This window comes from Lagopus muta, chromosome 2 (genome assembly GCF_023343835.1).
Source record: "Lagopus muta isolate bLagMut1 chromosome 2, bLagMut1 primary, whole genome shotgun sequence".
In the NCBI taxonomy this organism is placed as follows: Eukaryota; Metazoa; Chordata; class Aves; order Galliformes; family Phasianidae; genus Lagopus; species Lagopus muta.
In genome coordinates, this window is record NC_064434.1 from 75,226,113 (window position 1) to 75,250,688 (window position 24,576).

Sequence of the window (24,576 nt, forward strand, 5' to 3'; positions counted from 1 at the left end):
TGTGTGGATAATCACATGAACACTACATGTGAGCAGCATTTGAGGTAGAACTGTTATCTTTTATCTCTTTGATGTCTTATTTTACTTATGCATGAAAAGTTGAATGAGGAAATAGTGTTTCTGAACAAAAGGTGCTGCAGATCCTCAGCAGACAGAATTGCTAAGTGCCGTCTGTCCTTACACATTTCCATCTCTGCCTGTCCTTCATTAACTGAGATCACTATTCAATCTCAGTGGTTGATGAGAGTTTTATTGGCACGTTTATTTATAATTTCTGTTTTGTAGGTGTTATTGTTTTTTTTTAATTCCAGCCCCAAAGTGTATATTTTCTTTTCTGTTATAGTCAATTATGTCATAAATGGTCAAATGATAGCTCATCACAAACAAAATTATTTTTGCAGCCTGTCTTACTAGCGTCTGGATTCGAAAGAGACAACCTGGATGCCTGCATGCCAGTGTAACCAGGATTTCAACAGTGTCAATAATCTTTGCTCATCACACCAAAAAAAATCAGTGTGTCAGTGTATTCCTGCAGAGTCATTAGCATACAGACTCACTCTGCTTGCTTAACAAAGCACGGTTCACTATATTACAGTTTCCTAGTCTGCTTGTCTGAGTCACCTCTGACAAAAGCAGAGAGAAAATTCAATCCTTTCTTCAGTGGCTCAGCAATGCAGGAAATAAATCTTAGGGCATAAGGTCTGAAATGGCAGTCATTTAAATAATTCAAATGTGGCAGTCATTCTGCCCATGTGCCTTTCATTCCTTTGTTTTGCTTCTCTGTATTTGTCAGATCACTGATAGGCAAATGTCCTTCTGCAACCATCTATATTGTTTGAAATATCTAGAGCTAAATAATTCCTGTCCTCTTTAAATACAGTTAAACTGGTTACATGTTAAATAATTATTTGCTCTCTCTTCTGTGGTGTGGAGGGGGGAGTTGGAGGGGAGAAGTAACATACAAGCAGATGTGCTGCTAGATCTACAGGCTTCTGCCAACCATATGGCATCTTAAAGAAAGATGGTTGGAGCGTCTGGATTAGCAAAGAGTCGGGATGGAAAGCCATGTGTCGTGTTGGTACAGGCAGTTGTTTTAGCTCTCTGTAAAAGGCTTCAGGAGATTGTGTAATGGAACAAATGGTACTGCAAGCCTAGTAACAGCCTTACCGCTGCTGGAGAGGCAATTGGCCCCCAGGCGGGTACTGCTTCATCCTTGCTTGTTGGTTTTTCGTGAAGGATTTTTATGTCGTTATTCTGTGCTCCTCTTTTAACATGCAGGAAACTTGCAGATCTAATTCTGAACTTTCTACCTGAAAGAACTATTGTGTTAAGGGTTTTTGTTCACGCTCTCGTATTTTATAATGAAAGCATGCAGTTTCCTTCTGCTTGAAATGAGAGGCTCGTGCCCTTCTGCAGATTTCCCGCATCCTTCGTGAACACTTTGAGATACCGATTCATTTAATTTGTAGCTGATGCCCAGATTTTGAGGGGGAACTGCTCTCTCTGGGATTTATTTAGTTAAAAACAAGATTGGGGCTATTGTGCTGGTGGCTGTAATGCACCAGCTTGGCACTCGTATTCTGTTAGACAAGTTGCTCTTTATGCAAACAAGGGGCCTGCTCCTATTAAAGGCAAAATTCCTTTTGTTTTCATTAACACAGGATTGGACTCTCAGTGGGCTTTTCTGTGCTTTATGGGAGTCTCAGTAGTTCACATTGCAGCTCACAGGAGTTATTCTGGATTGGAAGGAAGGCTTTTGTATCTAGATCTGTAACAGAAATAGGTTTTATTCGTTTCTCTTTTGTCATACAATAGAATGTTAGACTACTCTATGGATGTCAATGAAATCTTGCCTCTTGCTACACCTGTCAGTGCAGTTTTATCTCCCCCATGCCATTTCTTTCAAAGGAAATGTAAAAATCTGATGCTACAATAATAGAGTTCAATTAAATTAGGATTATTTTATTTGAAGAGACTTTAAGTACATTATCATTCCATACCATGATTTTTATGTGAAGAGATAACATGAGGGACACCTAGATATTCAGTCATAGGTAAATACATGCTGAGCAGGCAATGTTATGTTTCAAAGACATTAGAAACAAGTCATTAACTGCAGAAGCATCTGCCCTACTGAGGATACTTGCTGAAAAATATATTATCTTAATCTGAGACAAATGCTTTTCTAATATAGTCCAAATCAACAACAATTTACAAGTAAAACTATAATTACTGCTCTTTTTTTTTTTGTTCTTACTGTCCAGAAGGGTCCTTATCTGGAGCTTAGGAAACAGCAGCCTTCAGCTTAATCTGCAGTTTAGTTACAGCAGCGCGCACTTTTTCCTGAGCCGCCTTCGTGCCCCCCTGCTTGAGCCCACATATGTTGCTCAGCGCTGATGAAAAGCAGCCTCCCCGGGGAGCGAGGCTTGGGTTGGCTCTGTCAGCCTGTTCGTCACCTCGCCATGGCTGGGCCAGGTGTGAGGTGGGCAGTTGTCCGCCCAGAGCCGTGCCAGGACCACCAGCACCTCTCTGGAGGGCTCTAGGCAGCCGTCTGGTGGCTGCTGAGGAGGAATGGGGCCGGGCCGGTGAGAGCCCATGGGGGCCTGTGCTGCTCCTGTGTCCTCTGCTGAACTTGCGGTCTTCCAGAAATCCTGGCTGCATTTTGTGCTGGTAGCATGCGAGTTCACTAACATAGCAGTGTGCATTACCAAAAGGGTATTTTCATTTAGAAATCTGCATTTGTCTGTGTAGATCACTCAATAATGAATTGTGAATAACAGTATAGTTATGCTATAGCATCAGAGGTTGCCAAGACTAGAAGGCAAGTAACTGATTAGTATTAGGTGGATCTCTTGCTTCCCATTTTGTGAATGTCTTTATCTGTATCCCTACTTAAAAGAACAAAAACCATGGTTGTCTTTTTAAATATACAGGCACACCTTTATTTTCTTTATTTTCTACTGGTGCTTTCAGGCACTTAATTGTTCAATTACTTATGTGAGTTATCAGCTCCCAAAAGAATGTCAGGACTTCTGAGCTTTCTTTTCAAACTCTTGTTTCATAAAGCTTTACTGTCACTTACCATTGAAAGAATAGAATACAGGGAATACAGAATCATAGAATGGTTTGGGTTGGAAGGGACCTCTAAGATCATTTAGTTCCAGCCCCCCTGCTATAGGCAGGGACACATCCCTCTACACCAGGTTGCTTAAAGCCCTGTTCTGCCTGGCCTTGAATGCTTCCAGGGAGGGGACATCCACAACCTCATGAGGCAGTGAGAAAATAGGAGAAAAGCAAACTTACCTAACAGAACTAAGCAAGGTCTTCTGAAACAATTTAAATGGAAATTTCCTGTATTTATATTGAAGATGCATCAAGAAAATGATTAATATACATTGTAACTTGTAGTGAAGAAAAGACTAATAGCTTTATTGGGGTTTTTGACAATAACTGAAATTCCATGGAAAACAGAAGTGTATGTACATGCATATTCTGGACAGAATGAATTTTTCTGCTGGAAAATGCCAGTAGTCTTACCGCAGTGGGATGCCTGTGCAGGGTGCCTGCTCACTGACTTGCCAAGCCAAGACATAGGAGAGCCAGGCTGGAGGCACATTTGTACTCAGATTGCCTGATAACTTCCAACAGCCTTGTGCCACTGTTGGAGAGATACTAGGCTGGCTATTCTCATCCGTGACCTTAGGTGCTGTCACCTAAAGGGCATAAAGGACCCTTCCCACTGGCTGTGATCTGAGTGTGTTATTCTTCTCCAAACTGTTGGGTTGCAGTCATATTGCTTGTTGTGGAAGTGCTAATGGTTATACTGAAGATAACTGTAATGACTTTTGCCTCTAAAGCAGGAATAAAACCTTTTTTTGTAGCAAAGATTGAGTTCAGGCTTCAGGCTTGGTGCAGTAAATTTAGACCAAAATTGAACTAATATATGCACATAATGAAATAGTCACTCTTACAGAGAATCATTTTTAAGATGTGTTTCTCTGAAATGCTTCCCTGTTTTCCTTCAGTGCTTCTGAAGAATTGCCATATTCACATATTTCACATGCAAATTCACTGTGTTTTTAATAAAGTTTACGGCAAAAGATCATGTGGACTCTGCATTCACAAGAGCTGAGCCTCATGGAGATCACCTGACAATACTGCTCAGACCATTCAGCTTTTTTTTTCTTTTTTTTCCTAGTTTTCTGACTTCTGGTTTCTCACAATGAAACTGATTTCTTCTCTGCTCTTTCCAATGGAAAACCTGTTTCTGTAACCCATGCTATCTCCCCTGCTTTTGGTGTTCAGTGTGACATTCCTCACCTAGTGTTTTCTTGATGCTGTCTCTACAGAATTCTGTACAGAAATCTACAGATGCTTCAGTCTCTACAGAAGCTTTATGGCATACCAGAGGAGCCAGGGAGATAGGTACTTGTCCAAAGGGCTGTGCTGCATGACAGCAGCAGTTCAGGAAAGGTAGAATCATGCTTGTTTGCCCAGCCAGTGCTAATAGGAAGTAAAAGCCGAAAAGTTCCTTGGGTAAACCTGTGCACAGCTCTTCTCCACATCCCATGCACGTCCTGGACTTCTTTGTTCAACTGATCTATTGACATCACCTGCTTCCCATTATCCTATCCATATTTTCACTCAGTATGTTCCCCAGTACTCCTTTTTTCTTTTTCTTTCCAAAATGCAATAGACTTTGAAAATAGATGTGTGATAGAGCTGTATGTGAGAGGAGGGAATAAGTTAGGCTTGGGAGAAGTTCACAAATGGAAGCATTGTGGTCTGTGTGGAGAGAGCAATGGTCATGTATGAAAGTTGTGTATCTGCATATGCTGCACAGACAAATGATCTCTGTTACACTGAAGTCATCTTCATCCTCTTGTATGTCACAAGCATAAAACTACGCTCTGTATATCAATAATTTCACTAATTTTTGAAAACCATGATAACCTTGTGTGAGCCCTAAAAGTAAGCAAATGTGTTTAGTCCTCCAGAGCTTGTAGGCAAAATCGCACATTTGCAATGATGCTGGAAGAGGGGCATATTTTGCATGTCAGAGGTGCAAATAAAGGTGATGGGACTTAATCAAAGGAGCTAATGGATGATGCCTGCAAAGATGCTTAACACTGATATTTTCATAGCAGTCTTACTATTCAGGATAACAGCCTTGGTTTTTTTATGTTGAAGAGCATTTTGAAGGGCTGTGATATGTAAGTATTAAATTGGGAAGGCTCCCTTGCAGATAATGGGATCAGAAGGACTACACCTGGCACTACTGAGCTCTCATTTAAAGGCCATTGGTGAGAAACATTTTACCTTTCCAACACAGGTAGTAATGGCATTGAATGCAGAAGCTTTATGCTCTCTGTAATACGGTGCCTGCAGTCCTTGCTGACAGCAGCTAGTTTGGACTCAGTGAGGACAGCAGGACTGAACTCAAAGCTGTGCTGCTAGCCTGTAATTGCAACTGTCAGAAACAACTGAAGCAGTTGTAGCTCAGCTGCGCTACCCTTTCTAGCAGTAGTATTTTTTTAATTAAGACAATGTCTGAAAAAGTAAATTAACTGAAGCTGATGCTTTTATCAGCTTTTTTGCTTCAAATCCCTGATGTCAGCTTGGGCCACATGCACATTGTGCACATGCCATGGGATAGAAAAGTAAAGACTTTTTTTGAATTCTCTGTCGCCTGCCCAAACACCACATGTACTGTCTGTTACATGTCGCTTCTGATGAGGTTCATGCTGGGTATTTCTTTTTAAAGGCAAAGTGTTTCTGAAGGAAAGAGTTCAGATTTGGCAGATTGCATTAAAAAATTCTCCATCTCCCTGACTTGGATATCAGGATTGTTTTGTGTGGACACCAGCTAGCAACCTGCAAAGGTTCAAGTTTGTCTGAAATAAGAATGAACAGTAAGCTGTGGGGAAAATGGAGCATGCATTCTAACAAGTAAAACAAAAAAAGTGTTAAAACTAGTAACACAAGTACAGAAAAAAAATATGTCAGTAATGTACATATGCACCTTGTAGAATGATCCTTCTGAACGTTAGCAGTCGCTTTTGAAGGCTTGCTAAGGTTGAGGTCTCATTATCATCATTACCAAGGCACTGTTTCCTGATTGGGGAGTTGTGTAAAATCTGTTCTGTCCAGCACACAACAAAATTGGAAGGTGAATATTTTACAAACAGAGCCTGACTGTAAGATTCATTGTATTTCTATAACACTGTCTGCTTCCAGCTCTGCTCCCCTTTTTTCTCTTAAGATGTTTTACGGCATTCTAATTTAATAGCCTGAATAATTTGGAGAATTATTATGTAAACATTTTTTCAGCAGTAAGCAAAAACTATTAATAGGAACTGTTCTTTTCTAGAACAAAGCTGATCCAGAGTTTGTATCGTTATCATGGGTGATAGAATTTTGAATTCTTGTAAAGGAAGAAAAACTTCTTTAGCCTAGGGACTCAGACACAGATATTAATAAACATTTCATCCGTGTCTTTTACAACACCCTGTCCATTCTCTTGAATGGTTTCTTTCCTTCCAAACCCAGGTGGGCTAGAAGTGACTGTCATATCAGCTCAGCCCAGCTGCAACACCCCCTACTGAAGAGCAGGCTGTTAATATTCTCTTCAGCACTTCAGACATGAGCTACTGGAAGCCCAAGAATAGACCCAGACTCAGGTTTCCTACATGATCTGTTTGTTTAACCTGTTGGACCAGCTCTGAAAGTGAAGATATTTTCCAGTAGTCAGTGATGGTATCTCAAAAAAAATGGAAGCTACTGTTCCTATGTGAACTTTAAATTAGACCCTATTTGCAGTTGTTGTTACGGCACGCACTTGGTTTTTGAGAAGTGTGTGAAGTAATTAAGAGTGTCTTTAATAATGGGGAATTTAGAGATTGCTCAATACACATTAAGAAGAAAAGATTCACTAGCTAAGAACTGTCTGGGTCAAGAGACCCCTGGTAAAATGTGGACATTTTAAGTGTTTGATTCCAGACTCTGCAAGCGATATTAATCTCAAGTTGAGTTGGGTCAGTTTGTTCAGCTTGTAGTGTAGGCGAGTACTTTCCTTGCTAAACTAGAATTGGTATTGATTGCATTTCTTATCAGCTGAACAGACGACAGTTTTGGCCTTTTAGAAGAAAACAGAATTTTGGTAGGGATTTCAGTCTGGTGGTAAATGCCACAGAAACATCTGTTAAAGTGTCCTAAACCATCTCCCTGTATTAGAAATCACAGCTTCAAGTGTGACAGAACTGAGACATTCACCATTATCAGGTATTTTAACAGTTTTTTTCTCTGTATATTTCTTTAACATGACAAAGCTAGATCATAGTGTTATGCCTTTGAAGCAAGAAGGGAGAATGGGGTTCACTTAAAGGATAGATTGTATAATGCTTAATTTTGGGGAGCATTTAGGGAGATTGTTCGAGATGTTCGTGTCACAAGGTCCTGATCTGTGCCTCAACAACTTAAATACTAGCATAGGATAATATTGAAGCTTTGAGTTATAGTTCTCTATTTGTTTGCATTTCAAATTTCAAAATTTATAGGTTCTTGTTTAATTTCTCTTTAAAACTGTGTGAATTTGTGAGTGTTGCAAACCACAATGATGATGCAGATGGTAATGCAAGAACTAACTTTTACAACTAGTTTAAATGTCCTAGTAGTCTGTGGAGCTGATTGAAGACATGTAGAGTTGCTGAAAGTAAATTTTACTATCTTTATGAAAGGGGCAACTTCACTCTTGCTATGAAAAGTGAGGATAGAAGAGTAGCAGAGCTGAGCTGGAAAGCAGAGGGAGCCCATACTGATGTCCCTGCAAGAAAGATGGGAGTGACAGCAGTTTGGGCAGCTGAGAAAGGCTGGTCCTCTCTTACCATAAGCTGTACACCTGAACTCTTCAAGTGGCAGCAAGTCTTGTTTTCTGTAACTCTCACAGACAAAGCAAGTCTGATCATTGATGCATATGGGTTAGTTTTTTTGCCCTAGCTGGTACCTGCTTTATCTTAGCCAAGATATGATCACCAGCATTTGTGTTTCAGGTTGTGTGGTGCTTAAGACATTAAGTTCTTTGTAATTTCATTGGGCTTGACAAAAACTTATGGTTTACAGTTTGAGTAGTTACTGTCTGAACTTATGATCTGAAACAGTTCAGCAGTGATGGTGGGGAATTGTCTGGGGAAGAGGTGAGAGCACGGGAGTTGCTGTGGAGGTGGGAGCCAGGGCCAGAAGAGGCTGCACAGAGAGCTTTTGCTCTGGTGTTTCCTAACCCTCTATTTGAATATACAAGCCAACCTCCTTAAATGTGTTGTTGTACAGCTATCTGTGAAGTACCCTACCTTAACTACTTCCTACCATTTCAGTACAATAGCAAATTAGCAAATAGGCAAGATGCCCTAAGTCAGTGCTAATAGAGATGGAAGCTTGTTGAAGGAAAGTGCTGAGTTTTGTTGTCTTTCCTAACTGGCTTGTTCCCTCTTGCTGTACCCTGTTTGTTTTTAAGGCTGGCATACACTACACAAATGGACAACCACCAGGTCTGCTATCGCCTTCCTTCTGGGGCAGAGCCTCCTTCAGCAGCATCTGTGCAGGATCCTGGGGTTTGTGCCTTTGCTCCCATCTTTCCCCTGGTCACCAGAAGCAGCACCTGATTGCCAGGTCCATCCCCAGGCACGTGGGCACCAAGATGCTCCCACTTGGTGCTCCAGCCTCCCGGTAAGGAAGGTGTTGCAGACGGCATGCTGCACCATGCTGCTGCCTGTCCCCTTTTCAGGCTTTTTGTGGCCTCGGGCCCTTCCCTGCCACAGGGAGCCCTGGCCTGATGGGCTGCCCCGTTTCCACAGCAACCGACAGATGGGGGGTTTTGGCGGGGTGGTAACGGCCCTTTCAGCTCTGACAGCTCCGCACAGGCTGGCCAGCAGTAGTTATCAGATTACTTGTATTAAAACCTAATTAAGATGTGTGCCAGTAAATGCAGCGTGGTTATTGGATTTGGTGATTTAGCTGCTGCAGGTTGCTGCAATCCAGTTGCTCCATTTCAGCAGATTCTGCTCAGCAGAGTAGAGGGAAGGCATTTTACGTTAGTTCCCCAACTGTGCCGAAAGAGTAAATAACCTTTTAATGCCTCTGCGTTGTCAAGGACTGATCCCCACTCCTGGATGGACGGGTGCTGCCCACCAATCCCAGCATGTTAATTTCTTCCATGTCAGCCCTACAACCTGGAGGAGGGCTGACAGGCCCCACCGGCCCCTGTGGAACCGGCTCTCCCACATGGCTCACAGATGCCTGTGGATTAATGGGCCTGCGACTTCCCTGGGGCAGGGGCTCATAGCGTCCACGCTGGGGCCTGGCAGGTGCCCCAGGATCAGTGCTGGGGCTGTAGAAAAGGAAGCTGTTACTCCTGTCTGTAGGGCACATGGCACTAGCCCAGCTTTGTGCAGTTAATTCCTCTGGGCAGAATTCACCGTGGTGCCTTAGATCTGCTCTGCGTTCTGTGTTCATGGAGTTTCTGGCTGTCTGCTCCTACCTGTAATGTATCAAAATGCACCTGTCCTTTCTATTTCACCCCAGGACTGCCTACTCAGATCCAAGTTCAGTTTCTGTGCAGTGAGAGATGAGCCCTTCTGTGGGCTGTAGCATGAGCTGCACAAAGTTGGTAAGGTAGCCCAGAGCCCTTCTGACACAGAGCTGCTCTCAAGCTCAGGTGTTCAGGATCAGAACAAAATGCTCACCATGAAGTGCTTGCTGTGGCTTGCGATGCCTCTGCTTTGCTCTCCAGTGGAACAATGCTCTGTGCAAAACTGTCTGTCCCCTGCCTCTGTGTAGAAATGGGAATTCTGGTTTAGGCTGGCTCAGTTTGAGTGGAAAAATACTTTAAGGACGTTGCGACTACATGGAAGCTACTCATTGGTGTAAAGTTGTCCTGTAAGCAGTCCAAATATAACATGTTTCTGAACCTTGTGCCTTGAAACAGCGTGGCAGACTGTGGGATAAGGTCCCACTCTTCAGTGCTTCCAGGCCACAGAGCAGCAGCAGCCACTGACATCCCAAGTGGGGAGCTCTTCATGCTCCAGTGGGAAAATGAACTCACTGGGAAATGTGTGGGCCGTTGTGCAGTGGCCACTCACGCTCAGGACACGGTGCATGTTTGCTCAGTCGATGGTGTTGCCGAAGTGAATGTGGTGACTGCACAACCTCACTCACTCGTATTAGCAAAATGTGCAGAAGGTTCTGTCACCCAGTTGTAAAAATGATGGCAGGCATCGATGTGCAGTTGTAACATATGGGAAGTACAGTGAATGTGGGTGGAGCTGTTCATTTCTCATCTTGAATCATTTACGAGATCAGCAGGCAGGCCAGATACAATGCATATGGGAATGTGTGGCTGTGCTGCACATGTCACACGTAATAGCAGACACTGTGAGAGGGCCCAGAGCCTGTCCTCGGGAGCTGACTGCACTGGAGCAGGCTGGTCATCCCAGCGTGCAGAGCAAGGGCCAGCTTGGCAGCAATTTTGGGAGAGCAGAATGGTAGACAGAATTTGGGAATTAATAGACTGAGATGTGCACTGATGAGATCTACTCCCTCGTTATCATGACCCTGAGCTGTAGGAAGGAACATTATTAACCCTGTATCTGGAGCTGGCTACAGGTGATACAAGTAAAGGTTTGGTCTGTCAGCTAAGCCCAGTTCAGCGCCTGCTTCATTTTCTACCTCTGTTTAAGGGGCAAGACTGATGTAACATGATAAAGTTATGAAACATGCTAGAGAATTCTGTATTTACAAAAGTTAATTCAAATTACCCATTACAGGATATGGTAGGATACGGAGCTTTACAATGGAGAGCACTTAAGGCCCATATCCAGAGATGTTTTTGTGGTTTGCATGGGCTGCCTTTGAGTATCTAGTAGAAAGTGTAGTTTTGATATAATTTCTATGAGCTGGAAAATACTTCAGTCTGTGTGCCAGAACTGGAGGTTGTTCCTTGCACTGAAGTGGTCTCTTCAGCTGGAGCCTTCTACTCACAAGGGAAGAGGGAAGGTCCTTTCCTTGTGGGCTCCTTCAGTGGAGATTCCTTTGCATGCAGGGTGCATTGGTCGTTTTGCTGCAGAAATGTTGATGAGAGGTTTGTGCACTTAACTGTGTCTTTAGTTGCAGTGTCAGAAATGTTGTGTAAGGTGGTCTCTCAAAGACCCTTAGAACAGACTGAAATGCTAGCATTGTGGGAAAGGTACTAATGTAATGAGGAACTCAGCAGAAACTTGCATTTTAATGGCTTGAATCCAGACTGTAGTTGGTCGTTGTTGAATGGGACTTTTGTACTATCTGAGGTGACCGTGCACACAGAGGATCTCTTAGCCTTGAGGCTCTACCTAAGTAGGGTGGCACTGGAGGTTTTTTTGGTTGCCTGAAGGCAGCACATTCCAGTTACACTTACCTACAAGTACTGTTATAAAGTAGTAGGTGCTCTATAAATAAAGGACTGGAAGATGCCTTTATTACAAATAAAGAAGTGTGATAAGGTTGCAAAATGTCAAGTTAAAGGAAATCAATGGCAAAATCGTAAGCAGAATTCAGCTCTCCAGTCTGAAACTGATACACTGTCTCCAGCAAACAGTGCAGTTGTCCTTGCACTCAGTGGGAGCGACCTGATGCTCTGTAGGTGCAAGTATCTTTAAAAACAGAACAAAAAAAAAAAATGTGCAAGGGCATTTTGTATGAGAAAATTTTGTTTCGGGTTGGGTTTTTTGTTGGGTTTTTTGGGGAGTTCCATGCCCCTGAATTCACATTCAGTAAAGAAATCAAGCATGAACAGCCCATGTATCTATGTGCTACAGTTTAGAAGGTAATAGGGAACGTGAAACTGAATGCACAGTGTGTATGTATTTAACAGAATATTCTGTGCTATTAAAGTGGTCTTTTTGTTTACTTCATTGGATATTTACAAACCTGCTGTCACTGTCTGCAGCCCTGCTGCAGTTTTTTTTTTTGTTCTGATCCCCAGGAGATGCTCCTGCAGCTCCCCACATCCCTCTCTGCAATATGTATTAGCAGAGTAACAGGGCAGGATGAAATATATCCATTCAGATTGTTCACTGTAGGATTCTTGTAATTTGACTTCAAAGAAAGTGGCTGACAGATACAGACCACTAAATGCTGTTTTTGATATAAATTTTGAGATTTCATTATCAAGAAATTTGGAGGTGTTTACTAATGCAGGCATTTGAACAATCCTGGTTAAGAATGTGAATATTCAGAGCAATTATCTTAGCTGAGTTATGACAGCTGTACAAGTCTAAGCTACCACATGGAGTTGAAAGTAAAAAATTCTGAAAATCATATGCCTTATTGTGAGCATATAACTAATTCCATTAAAAACACAGACCATACGAGAGATGCAGCATGCACCTTGTTTAGTGAAAGCTGTATTTCAATATGTTGAGCAAGAAATCCTTTTAAAAAAAACAAGTGGAAAGTTTGGATCTAGAACTAGCCATAACAAAAAGCAAGTTGTTTCCTGCTTCCCAAGCACGTTTTTCTCTAGATTCAGATATTTACAAAGATTCAAAGATATCTGCAAGGTCTTCTAGTTAAAGGTGTTTTCACTTAAAGAATGGATGAAATGCATTTAATGTGAAAGCATTTTCCAGTTTATCCCCATTTACTTCCCTTGCTACAGATCCAGGCAAACATAAAAATGTTCACAGTGGCACTCAGAGTGCTAAGCAGTCACTGGAGATGTCTGGGGTTGGGGATTAAAAGGAAAAGGTGCAGCTGCCCTCTGTATAGCAGTGTCACAAAGCGGGACCCTTGGGCTCTTTGTGTCTTTCCAGAGAAATCCCTGCCTCTCTGCTGGAGAGCACCTGATCTATGCTGGAGAAGAGCAAGGCATAGCTTACGGCATAGCTTGCATAGCTGCAGATGTTGGGATACAGCTCTGGGGCCTTTACTGATGTTGTGACACTGACTTGCTGTCCTGTCATGAGAAGGGCAGACATGTAGAAATGCTTGTTGAAAGCATCAAGTCAAAATGCACCGCATGCCCACCCTGGGAGCAATACTTCAGTCCCAGCGCAATGCCACACAGCGCTCTGTCACCTGGGAGCTTCACCTGCAGTGCAAATGTCTGAGCCCTGCAGCGCACTCCCACTTCAGGCAAAGTGCAATCCTTTCATCTCTTTCTCCAGGTTGCACCAGCTGGACAAGCACTGCCAGGCCACTGCCCAGCAGCTCGTGGAGCTCCTCAACAAACAGAATCAGCTCTTCAAAGAGAAGCAGCTGCTGACAGAAGAAGTGCAGTTTCTGCGAACACAGGTACTTGTGCCAAAAGAAAAGGAAGTCTGAGGGGAATGTTCTGCAGCTTTAGCAGAGAAATCCACCAGCAGTCTCTTTTCAACTGCTGGCTTTTGTTGGTGTTTTAAATAAGGTATTAACTTATGAAAAAAAGAAATTAGACCATTAAATTGGAGAGAGACTGTTAGCTGGACCTGAGTCCCACTTCAGCCCAAACTAAAGGAAGAAGTGTTTTGAAGAGACAGGAGAACAGCAGCAGTTATTCTTGGTTACAATTCCTAGCTTTCTTATCAGAAGATTTTTGTGTTTCCTATTCAGAGATAAGGCAAATTCGCTCTTCCACAGCATTATCATTTGAACAGTAGCTGAGGCAGGGTTTCCTGTTGTTTCCTGTTGTGGCAGACAAACCTGGTAACTAAGATAGTGTTGGGTTATCAGCATGTAGTAACTACTGGCAAGCGTGAGGGCAACAGCAGTGTTCTCTCTGTAAGGCAGCTAAGGAAGGTTTGCTGTTCACAGATGAAAATGACTACTTGAAGGGAAGCACTCTTAGTAATAGGAAAAGACTTTATAAGAAGTCCACAGGGATTCTGTTATTGATAATCTCTTTTATCTGGAAGTGAATGTGCTTTTATTGAGTTGGGCAGAAGTACAAAAATCATACAAAAGATGAAAACTATCATTGAGCTATATTGCTATCAAGTCTTGACTTCCTTTTGTATCTTCATTAGGAGTTGATTATGCTTCAGAGGATGCTTTTACTTGGGAACACTTAGAAGAAAAATTTTTTAGAACTTATTACAAAATGAGTACTAAGAACCTATTTGCAGCTATTTAAAACAGCAGTGTTCTCTGGGAACTGGGATTCAGCCCAAGAGAGCTGCCTGGAGTATCAGACAATTGTTTGAAGAAAAGGACAATTCACCATAAATGGGAAACTTTACATACAGAAAGATGTATTTAGTTATTTTAGAAAGATGTATTTTCTAACTTCAGTTGTGTAATCAGTATTGATTAAAGGTGAAAATATACCTTGGTTTACTGCCTTACTCAATTGTTACCCTTTACAGTTAGCTTGGGTTCTGGGGAAAGGGGGAGAAACCAATTATACTGAATCCTTACAAAATGATGTCAGATACACTAAGTGAAATTTGCTGTTGTATCTTGGAAGATAAGCAGTTGTGTATTTCAGGAAAAGAAATGGGACGCAGATCTCAAACAGGACACAGATGGAATCAAGTAAAAAACTGGATGGATGAAGAAAAATGAGAACAAGTAGGTATTTTTTCTGTACACTATATATAGAGAAAAAGGAGAGAGAGGAAAGAAAGCTAAAACTATTTGCAGATGTGGGCTGAATCTGGCAAACACTTCAAGACAAAAGGGAGAAAAAAGTGTTTGAAATATTTTGGGGCTAGAAACTGTCAGTGTGTTGTTTGTGGAGTGGTTTTTTCTCCACATTTAAAGATCAGGGCAAGCACTCCACAATAGAAGCAGGTTTACATGACAAAATAAACAAAACCTTTAAAATTTAAACTGGAAGGAAAGACATACAAATCTTGACCTGGTGGGAACTTGCAGGAGTGACCAAGGCAAATGCCACAGGACTCAAAAATGTCTCTGACATTCTCGGCAATGAATTATATCTTTTGAAACAATGACATGAAGAATCCCAGTAAATCACCTTCCTGCAAATTTGGGGCTCTGTCTGTTTGTCCCACAGACAGAGGATAGCAGAAGGCTCCAATTATCTATACACCTTCCCACTCTAGCACTGATTTATTTCACTGTTAATGCTTTCCCAGTTCATTTCCTTGTCAAACTTCCCTTATGTATCTTCTTTTCTAAAATGTGAAGTATGCTGTAGGCAGAGACCTTGGGAAGTGGAGAAGTAGGATTTTGTCATTCCAGCGTAAGGCAGTAATGGGTACAACATGATGAAGATTCTCAAATCATAATTTTAATTTTCATAGAGCTAAAAAGGATTGGTATGATAATTCAGCCTGAGCTTACAGTGTGTGCTGCAGATGAAGCCATTACACTTGTATTTAATAGATGTCATTAATAGTTAATAATGGAATATAGTTTACCATAGGCAGATCCACCTGAAGGCAGACAAAAGTTTAATTACAGGATTTATACCTCTTATTTTGAAAGCTTTTGGAAGATTCATAATTTGAGTTTCTGCTTTTGAAAGTCTTAAATCACCGGTCACTCTAAATCAAGAGAGCGAGATACACAGCTCCCATCCTGGGTACTAAATACGAGTGTACATAATATAGTAAACAAAACAAAACAGAGAAAAAACTGAGATTTCTAAAAAACTCAGTACTGTCTACCCAACATTTCTGAATGCTGGAATGCTCTTCACTTGCAGGATCTGCCCTGGTGTCCATCAGTTATACAGAAGTAGGTATCTGTCCCGGTTTGTAATCCCCCTGCAGACTGCGAGTGCCTGAGGGGCCACTGCCAGCCGTGTCCCACCTGTGTGCACACAGCTAAGGGGGCTGGGACCTTGGGTTACCACCAGCCAGATCTGCCTTCTCCCTTGAACATCTCCCCGTGCTCTCCAGATTGTGCCAATGAACCTGCCTCCTCACTCATTTGAGACGTCCTGTTTTACAGCAAGCCTGTGACTAAACCACTATTCCTAAAAGGAATATAAAATATACTCAACCTTGAGTATATTCCCCCCCCCTCACTTCATACAGGTACTTTTACAGTTGCAGCTGTTCTGAGCTGAGATGTTCTTTGTCTTCTTATGTCTGTTGTGGGGCCCCAGCAACAAGCACAGAGTTTGGATGGGTTCCCAAGTGCTTTAGTTTGCCCTTTTTTTCAACTTAAGTGCTGAAGCTGCCCTTTGCACAGCCATAAGATGAGTAGCACTTCCATCTTAGATGTCGGAATTGATTTGGGCTGATCCTTACAAGGTCCTCACTTCTTTCAGGAGTCTACTTGGTGGGGAGGAGGGCCTTAAGTGCAGTCTTAATGTACAAAAATGTGCTTCTGCCAGGTTTTTGTAACAGCCAGTGACATTCTGCAGACAAGGTATGATTTTTTGAGCAATGATGAGTTATTTAACTATGAAAGGAAGAGAGGGAGACAGCCAGCACAGCATCTGATGCCTGGCTGCCCTGATAGGAATGCTTCCAGTGCTGCATCGTGTGAGCATGGCCAGTTCCATGAGCCTGCAGCTGTAGGCAGGATCCACACCTCCTGCAAGGTGCCTGGCCAGGAGCACAGCAGTGCAGGGTGGGTGTAGTTTGTCATCTTCTGTCTGGTGCTGGCCCTACGCAGAGGGGTTAGTGCAGCACAGAGGAGGCTTCCTCTGAGCACTCACTGATACTGAGTTCAACGTCTATGTCTTTCCCTGGATTTTGCTCGTGTTGCAGCGCACTGATCACCACTGCAGGTAATGTGGTGCATGTATTCTTGGAAAAAAAAATACCATGTTACTGTTTTTAATTAATTCTTTAATGAACTGCAGCATTATAAATCCTTTTTTAACTCTGCCTTCATTACCTTATCAAGTTTTGTTGTGTTTTTTAAAGAAAAACCCTTAAGTCCTCTAACATAAAACCAGCTGATGTGGAAAGTTTATTTTTATTTCTGAGGTCATTTACATCTCTTAGAATTCAAATTTCAGAACTCCAGTCACTTAATTCTGGGTATCCACCCCAGCTCCAGCAGAGCTTTATCTCTCGGTCTTAATGAAGTGCTGAAGTGCTACTGAGGAAGCACAAACAATAGCTATGCAAGAGCTTCAAAACTGTATATTAGCCTTCCCACCAGAGGTTTTCTAACAGCGTGCAGGCAGCTTCCTGTTTTGATACAGCTGCCCACCCCATATACAGTCTGTACAATTCACAGTAAACACTCTCTGGCACAACCCTGCCTCCTCCTTACTGGAAGGGAGAAGGGGCAGGATCTAAGACGTGCCCCAAAACAGCAGCTCAGTCATTTACTGCTAAACACGAGTGATGGCTAAAGCTCAGGGAGACCTTGTTTTTCAGAAATCAAACAGCTCCTGCACTTGTTACCTGGAAGAGTTCTGATCTTAGAAAGAGGCAGGACAGCAGGCCCGCAGGAAGCCAAGCCTTGGAACAGTGCTTGTTTACAATTGCCACATTCTTAACCATTTATGTATTTCTCTTCTGAGCACTCACCCCCAGGCTGAAGTGACACAAATGAGAAGTGCAAGTAGCTCCATACACACTACTTACGCTCCGCTCCCATCTCTTTCTTCTTTCAGTTCTCCTCTGTACGCGCCTGAAACTTGGGCTTCTCTGAAGCTCACACAGAGAACCATTTACAGAGAAGCAGACATGCTGCCTACCCTCACCTGCTTTGCATTTGTTTTTAACTATAGTGCCATCAACATACTGAAACGTTACTCCCCTACTGAACTTTCTAGGAAGACATCTCAGACTTGCCTAAGACACTGCGATCCAATGTCAACAGCTGTGATGGAGCACATACTGGATTTGTTATTTCTACAATTTTTATAAAATGTTTTTATCTATTTTTGTAATACAGATGTCTGTCTTATTTACCGATGGCAGTCCTAATAAATTAGTTTATTAATTCTTTTTCTCCTGGTTGCATCCTTTTGTATTCAAGGGAAGGCATGTGTATGTGGAAGAGGAGACTGCGCAAGCCTAGCACAGATACATCAGGCTTGTGTTAAGGACTCACTACCAGCACCTACCTGGGAGGTTTACAAATGTTTGTCTCCTTTACACAAAAACCTGAGTCCTAACAAACAACAACTTATCCAGCAGAAGAGCATGAGAATGATTGAGTCATTTCCCTGGGGCAGGTTTCCCTTTAGTGGTCAAAGCCTTGGGGACAAAGGGACCCGTGCTAGCAAGGCATTGCGGTGCAGGGTTCCTGCCACCAAGGAAGCTGTTTGGGACCCCCCTGCTGGCAGACACTCGGCTGTCTCAGGGATGGGCAGCAGCTGAACTCAAATGCAAATTATTGAACTTGAAACATTTGGCAATACATTTGGACGACTTTTTTTTTTCAGCTTGCCTTCATGTTGGTATTTTTAAAATGACTTTCCAAATGCCAGGCTCTTTCAAAAAGAATTTATCTGAATCTTTTGCTGAACTACTGCATGATAAACTATACAAGAAAAAAGTTTCTACATTCAGTGTAATTGCTGAATCGCAGTGGTAAAGAGAAGAAAAAAGTGCAGAGAACGATTCCCCTGTGATAAAGCTACCCCAGCCAGCATGAACACATGAAACGTAGCAAAAATAGGAATAACAGCACATGCACCAACCATTTGCTGTGGGACGCAATCTTTCTTTCCCTTGTATTTCAGGAATTATTAGTGGTACAGCTTTAACATCAAAGTGGTTTTCTTCCCATTTCAATTTCCTGCCATATGAAACTGCCAAGCACATCTGAGCCCCTCCCCAGCCTGCCTCCCTGCCATGACAGTAAACGTGCTTCCACTGCCTCAGGTTTGTCAGGAAGGAACGCTTGACAAAGGTTTCTGTCTAGCACAAGCGTGGGCTCTCCACACTCAAGGACATCTTTTTCTGTAACTGACACTACTTTATAGATAGGTAAAAACGCATTTACAAAGGTAAGAATCTGCAAACTTTTTTTTTCTACACCATAAATCTATGTTTCAATAGGAGAAGTGTCTCTCGGCTACATGTGCATAGGAACTCAGGCACCGAGTCCCAACACTGAGGCTTCACTGAGACCCTGGAGCCGTACCTCACCCTTCCTGGACCTGCCTCACTGCCAGCTGGTGCTGGTGGCATTGTGGAGAGGACAACTGCCAGCCACTGGGGTGCACATCTACAAGGACCAACTTCTCTGCAGCAGCTTCTCTGCTTGTAGCAGTTGCTTATTTGCTGGGCACAGACAGGGCCAGGTCTTCCCAACTCCCATTTCCCCCGCCTCACCATTTAGCCACAAAATGCTTGGTTTTATAAAGTATACAAAAGCCAGATGAGGTGATCAAGCCCAGGATCCCTGTCTCAGCTGGAGCATCACCCCCTGATGTGCTCTGTGCCCGTACCTCCACGCAGACTGAACAGATGGTCCTGCTGTCCCAGCTGAGGCCCAGTCACTGATCTGCTATTGCAACTGCAACTATCTCTCTTGTGCTCCATCCTTCCTATTGGGGAAGAAAAAAAAAAAAAAAAAGAAGAAGAAGAAGAAAAAAGAGCTGGCTCACACATTTTCTCACATTTCAGGGAAGGGTTCATGTCTGAGAACTGAGCTGATGCCCAGACTGCTCAGGGACACTCAGCCCTCCCGACCCAAACAGGCCAGCTGGGCTTCAATGAGTCCCACCTCAAGGTGCCCTGCAAATCACACCTCCCCTGACTCCCTCCTCCAGCACATTACCTAGCTAAAGGATTTGAGAACATGAATTCCACTAGAGGACAACGCACTTAAATACTGGGTGTTCTGATAGAATGCAGCCCTGTGTAATCATTACTTGGAAATTAAAAGCCAAATTTACTTTTAAAAGATACATATACCTCAAAGACTTAACATGAACCACGTGCGTGGAAACAGCCTTGGTCCACAGCACAAATACATCTTGCTTAGCCAGAAAAGCCTTTCTTGGTGACAATACTGTAACTGAATTTACAAGCTGAAACTGCTCACCCAGTATCTGAAATAGGTCACGACAAGAACAGTTACCACGAGGACTTCACAGCAAATAAACTTGTAACTAAACATGCACAGATCATTATACATACAGTGATAAAAAAATAACGATGTACATTTTCTTGTAAGAAGAAATTAAGTCAATTCTTTGTGCATTTCAGGATCGAAACATCTAACCTATATAAAATTATTTTAAAATATGAAGTAAATATTTAAACCAAAACTCGAGAGATCTTTTGTAATCTGCAAAACCACCTTCTCGCTTCCATTCTTCTGTCTCTGACACAGAACAAATTCAGAACTTTATCCTCTAAGATACTTAATGTGCAGATATAAAAAAATATGTCCTTTGTGGCAAGCCTGAACATATATATATAATATATTTACAAACCTCCAGAACAAATTAGCATTAAAAAACACAGAAGTAGCAGATTGACATAGTGCTTTATTTAAGCTGTCTGTACGAAGGAAAATAATGTGCATCCCTATCATATATGTGTAAAAATACTAAGGATGTACAGTGTACAAAAACAGTTTCTTGTAGTTATTTCACATCCTTGTGGGTCATATACTTAAGGAAATAAACAGTTTAAGTATGACCAACAGTAATACGGTTTCTTGGGTTCATAGTCGTGTCTGCTTAATATCCTTAACCATATGACTAGATCTTGCATGGATCTAATGAAAGAACTAGCAAGGTCAAGAAATGTCACAAACTCTAAAGCTACAGGGAGGTAATTCAATTACCAATTTAGAGGTTTTTATTTAAATAAATACTTTACATTTCATGCTTGCCTGTAATGCACTACCAGGAGCAAGATAAGGAAATTCTACTGTAGACAGTACAAACAGTAGCAGCAAAGTGTGTACATTGAGGTGTAATATATAGACCCTGCAGTTAGTAAGGAGACACCTTACTTTTGTACTCTAGGAGAAGCACATGGCCCCTGCAAGAACAGTCAGCTTTAAGAAGCCGCGAGGATAGATGGAAAAAATGGAAAACAATACTGGAATAAATGTTCTTTAAGCAACAGGAATGTACTGGAAGATGGATTCGTGTGGAAAGCAAAGCTGTGTGCAAAACTGCCAAAACCCAAACAGAAATGACCTATTTCTCCAAGATGGCTGCAGTACAAGAGGGCATAGTGTATGTCATGGAAGTCAGTACAAGCTGGAGTCAGCATCTGAAATGTACTGTGCTCAGAAGGCTCATCAGGTACCCAGCCACCACCACGTGCTGCCCAAGCCCAACTACAACCGCAAGTGGGGAAAAAAAGAGCTTCCAAAGTTTCTCTCAGCACAGCCTGAATTCTTCTTTCATCCATTTCTAACACTGCTCAGAGAGAATCCCCCAGCCTGGGGCAGCATTAAATGACTGCTAACTCTTCATAGTATATACTTGATGAATGAGACTTTGGAAGGCAGCAACACAATGCAAGTTGAATGAAGCCTTAAGAGGTTTCCAAAGAATTCACCGACAGATATTTACTGCAAACTGCATTCTAACGAGCTATGCAATGATGAATCAAACCCACCTACAGGGCCCCTTTCTTCTCAGCATGAGGGAGGGTTGGCCAGAGGCACAGCTCCACTCAGCCAAGAACTATAGGTGCCCTGTGTCAAAAACCTTATTGCTGTTATAAGCTGAAAACGTTGGAAAAAAATAACACCACAGGCACAGAACACAGATTTTGAACCACCATAGTTTCAGCCTCTTAAGCTTGAGGCCTTTGCAGAAAATTATAATGCCCATCTACTGTGTCATCAGTTACTTCAGTCACTCACTCGCTGTCAGCACAGACTCTTCTACAGACCTGCCATGCATTTACTGTGCTCACTCCGTACAGAGGGATAATCTTTACACATTTAGTGTTAGAAGGTGACAGCATCAGATCCTATGTACTTAGCATATACATCGTGATACAGTTCTAACTGATTATCCGTCCATCACTAAAGATAAAACATGAAACACTAAAAATTGTCTAAACTAGTCTGCGTCTTTAGCTGCCTTGCTGAAATGCCCGATTGCCCCTTGTCAGTCCCAGCACGTGCACTGCCAGCAGTGGGCTTCACGCCGGGACACTCAACTCCACATCAAGGGGCTAAGGAGGCATCTGGTATGGTCTCCTTTCAGACTCACCCCCTCACTCACACAGCGCAATGTTCTGATATCACAGTCTTTGTGGGAGCTAAAAAGATACAAACACAGAGATACTTGCAATGATAATCCCATGGAGTTGGGGTTCTCGGATGTCATTAGCAAGAGCGCGGTGCACATCCCTGCACTGCGTAACATCCCAGCTCCTAGCACCAACGGGTTTATTATTAAGATTATCATTGCTGAAGAAAAAAGCTAAAGTTTATGCACGTGCTCTGTTAGGTACGGATCTTCAGACGTGGAAAGACATCTTCCTAGCGGCAGTGTTTCTCGCAATGTCTTAAATTCAGTCAATCTGGTACCACAGTCACGGATGACATGCTGGGTTTCACGAGGGCAAGCTTTCCTTGACAATGGCTGATCCCAGAAATTTACTATGTGACTTATCAGAATAAAGTGCTTTTCTTGTAATCACGGTGGTCTCATTGTTCAGATGTTTCCCTCACATAGAATAGAAATTTTCTATTGTGCTCTCAGGCTTTTTACAGTATCTTTATCCTGAATACAGCACAAGATGTAGTGTTCTTATTTAGTTAGTTTTAATCCTTTGACACGTGAAGTTGGAATTCCTCGTCTCCACTGCCAGAGAATTAAAAGACAGTATTTCACTCACAAAAATCTGATTCTAAGCAGTATGTACAATTTCAGAGCCTTGCTAATATCTCCACATTGGACAAAAGTGCGTTATCCCCTTCAGCTTGTACAGTCCTTCCGTATATTACAACAAAATTAACTGCTCTAAGCCTGTTCTATCTAAGATGTAGCAGCATTTGCAAACATGACACATACAATCCTTATCTCTAAAAATAAATACTACCGCAGCATAACCAAAAAAAAAAAAGTTAAAAAAAAAAAATTCAGAGTTAAACACCTGGAGAAAGAGCTAATTCACAAACTCAAAGTAAGGCAAACACCTTTTTACCCTGGTGCACACATTTGGGTGAAAAGCAATACCATTATGCCTGTCTACATTCTTCAGCCATCAGAGGTGATGTATATCATGAAAGAAAAAGAAAAGCATGAGATAGATGTTATCTGGTGCAAATTATAAGACCCCTTAAAGAACTTCAACTGCTGCTTTTATGCCTTCATTTCTTGCATGTATAATGTTTGATTCTCCGTGATTGCACATGAACCTGGAAGTTCTAAGTGGCAGGCTGGGTGAGCCAGCCCTTCTGCTTCTTCTGTAGTATCCAACAGTAATTAAAAAATAATATATATATATATTTATATATATCAACAGTTTAAATCCTTCTTTCAAACGTTTCCCGAGCAAATTTCAGCCAGATGTTATTGACAGAGACCTGCTTCAAGTAATGATATGCCTAACAAAAACCTTGCATATGTACATCACCACCCCCGTGTTTCCTTGTTCTAAACAGCACAAACAGATGCAAGAAAATATTATAGACTAGTCTTTTTTAGACTAAGTACAATTTTGATTCATCTTCTAGAAGAAGATAAGCTGGACCAACATATTTTTTTGTTTAGCCTCCACTGTGTGGAAAATCAGATGACTATTTGTGCACAAAGTGTACAGCACTGACGTACGGTCATCTACCTTGAAAGAAACTTTGAGTAATTTCTTGACGTTGCTATTATACTGAGACGGTGGGCAGCAGCAACAGCGGGAGAGCGTAGAGAAATACCGTATTTCATGCAAAACCAAAACGGATTGTAGGTAGGTTTGGGAAAGAAATTTGTTCAATTTGGAATGGTCTCTGAAAGTGCCCCTGCTATCTTAAACGGTATCTAGAACTGGTGGTGATGTTCAGGAATCATTTTCAGTGATAAACCTAAGATGACAGTGAAGCAGCAGAACAAAAAAGTTATTCTCGTCCACTTGCAGAGTAGGAAAACTGGGGGAAATGCGGCCGCCTCTCATTGTCCATGCAGTCCATACCATCCTCGTCATCTGTAGTAAGAAAAAGAGAAATTCAAAATGTCATTACATTTATAACAACATTTTATTTTCCATCTGATACACAGCCCATCTTTCAGAGCTCAGTGCTGAAGTTAAGGGCTCACGCTCACTCGGTAGAATTCAGTAAGCCACCTTTTATAGCAGTGCAGCGGGGTTTTTTTGCTTGCTTTGGTTTATTGAGGTTTTTGTTTTGTTTTGTTTACACTATGTCTATCACCTGAGGACTTCAATCACTACTACCTCGTCTGAGCTAATCAAAACACGCCAGCACATCTATTCTTCTGGGAGCATAGGAAAAAAGAAGACCTTGCTCATGGAAGCAGTGAAACAGATTTCACTGCTTCTTAAGCTGAGTCCAGAAAATGATCACCTTCTTGCAGACATATATAAGTACTTTTCCCTTTTGAAGAGAGTTAAAAGGAAGAACATCAACAAAATTAACAATTCATAAAGATTCTACGTATTTCAATTCTTACATATTATTTTTTAGTAAACTATTTTGTAGTATATAGGGGAATCGGAAGATATCAGCGCTAAGCCAAATTCACAAATA

The 24,576-nt window shown here is 42.0% G+C and overlaps 2 protein-coding genes across 8 annotated transcripts in view; one reads left to right on the forward strand and one right to left on the reverse strand.

Annotated features, from left to right (window-relative positions):
- Positions 1 to 17,892, forward strand: part of SDCCAG8 (SHH signaling and ciliogenesis regulator SDCCAG8) — a 100,493-nt gene extending 82,601 nt beyond the window's left edge. For 3 of the 5 annotated variants that reach the window (XM_048937582.1, XM_048937585.1, XM_048937586.1), the window contains 2 exons: positions 13,194 to 13,320; positions 14,492 to 17,892. In XM_048937582.1, the coding sequence (XP_048793539.1) occupies positions 13,194 to 13,320; positions 14,492 to 14,542 (178 nt within the window). In that variant the 3' untranslated portion in view covers positions 14,543 to 17,892. The remainder of the gene's footprint in view (positions 1 to 13,193; positions 13,321 to 14,491) is intronic. The other 2 variants (XM_048937584.1, XM_048937583.1) reach the window with 2 other exon arrangements.
- Positions 17,893 to 18,018: 126 nt separating this feature from the next.
- The window catches only part of AKT3 (AKT serine/threonine kinase 3), a 146,992-nt gene continuing 140,434 nt past the window's right edge, over positions 18,019 to 24,576 (reverse strand). For all 3 annotated transcript variants that reach the window (XM_048937587.1, XM_048937588.1, XM_048937589.1), the window contains exon 14: positions 18,019 to 24,014. In XM_048937587.1, coding sequence (XP_048793544.1) covers positions 23,929 to 24,014 — 86 coding nt within the window. In that variant the 3' untranslated portion in view covers positions 18,019 to 23,928. The remainder of the gene's footprint in view (positions 24,015 to 24,576) is intronic.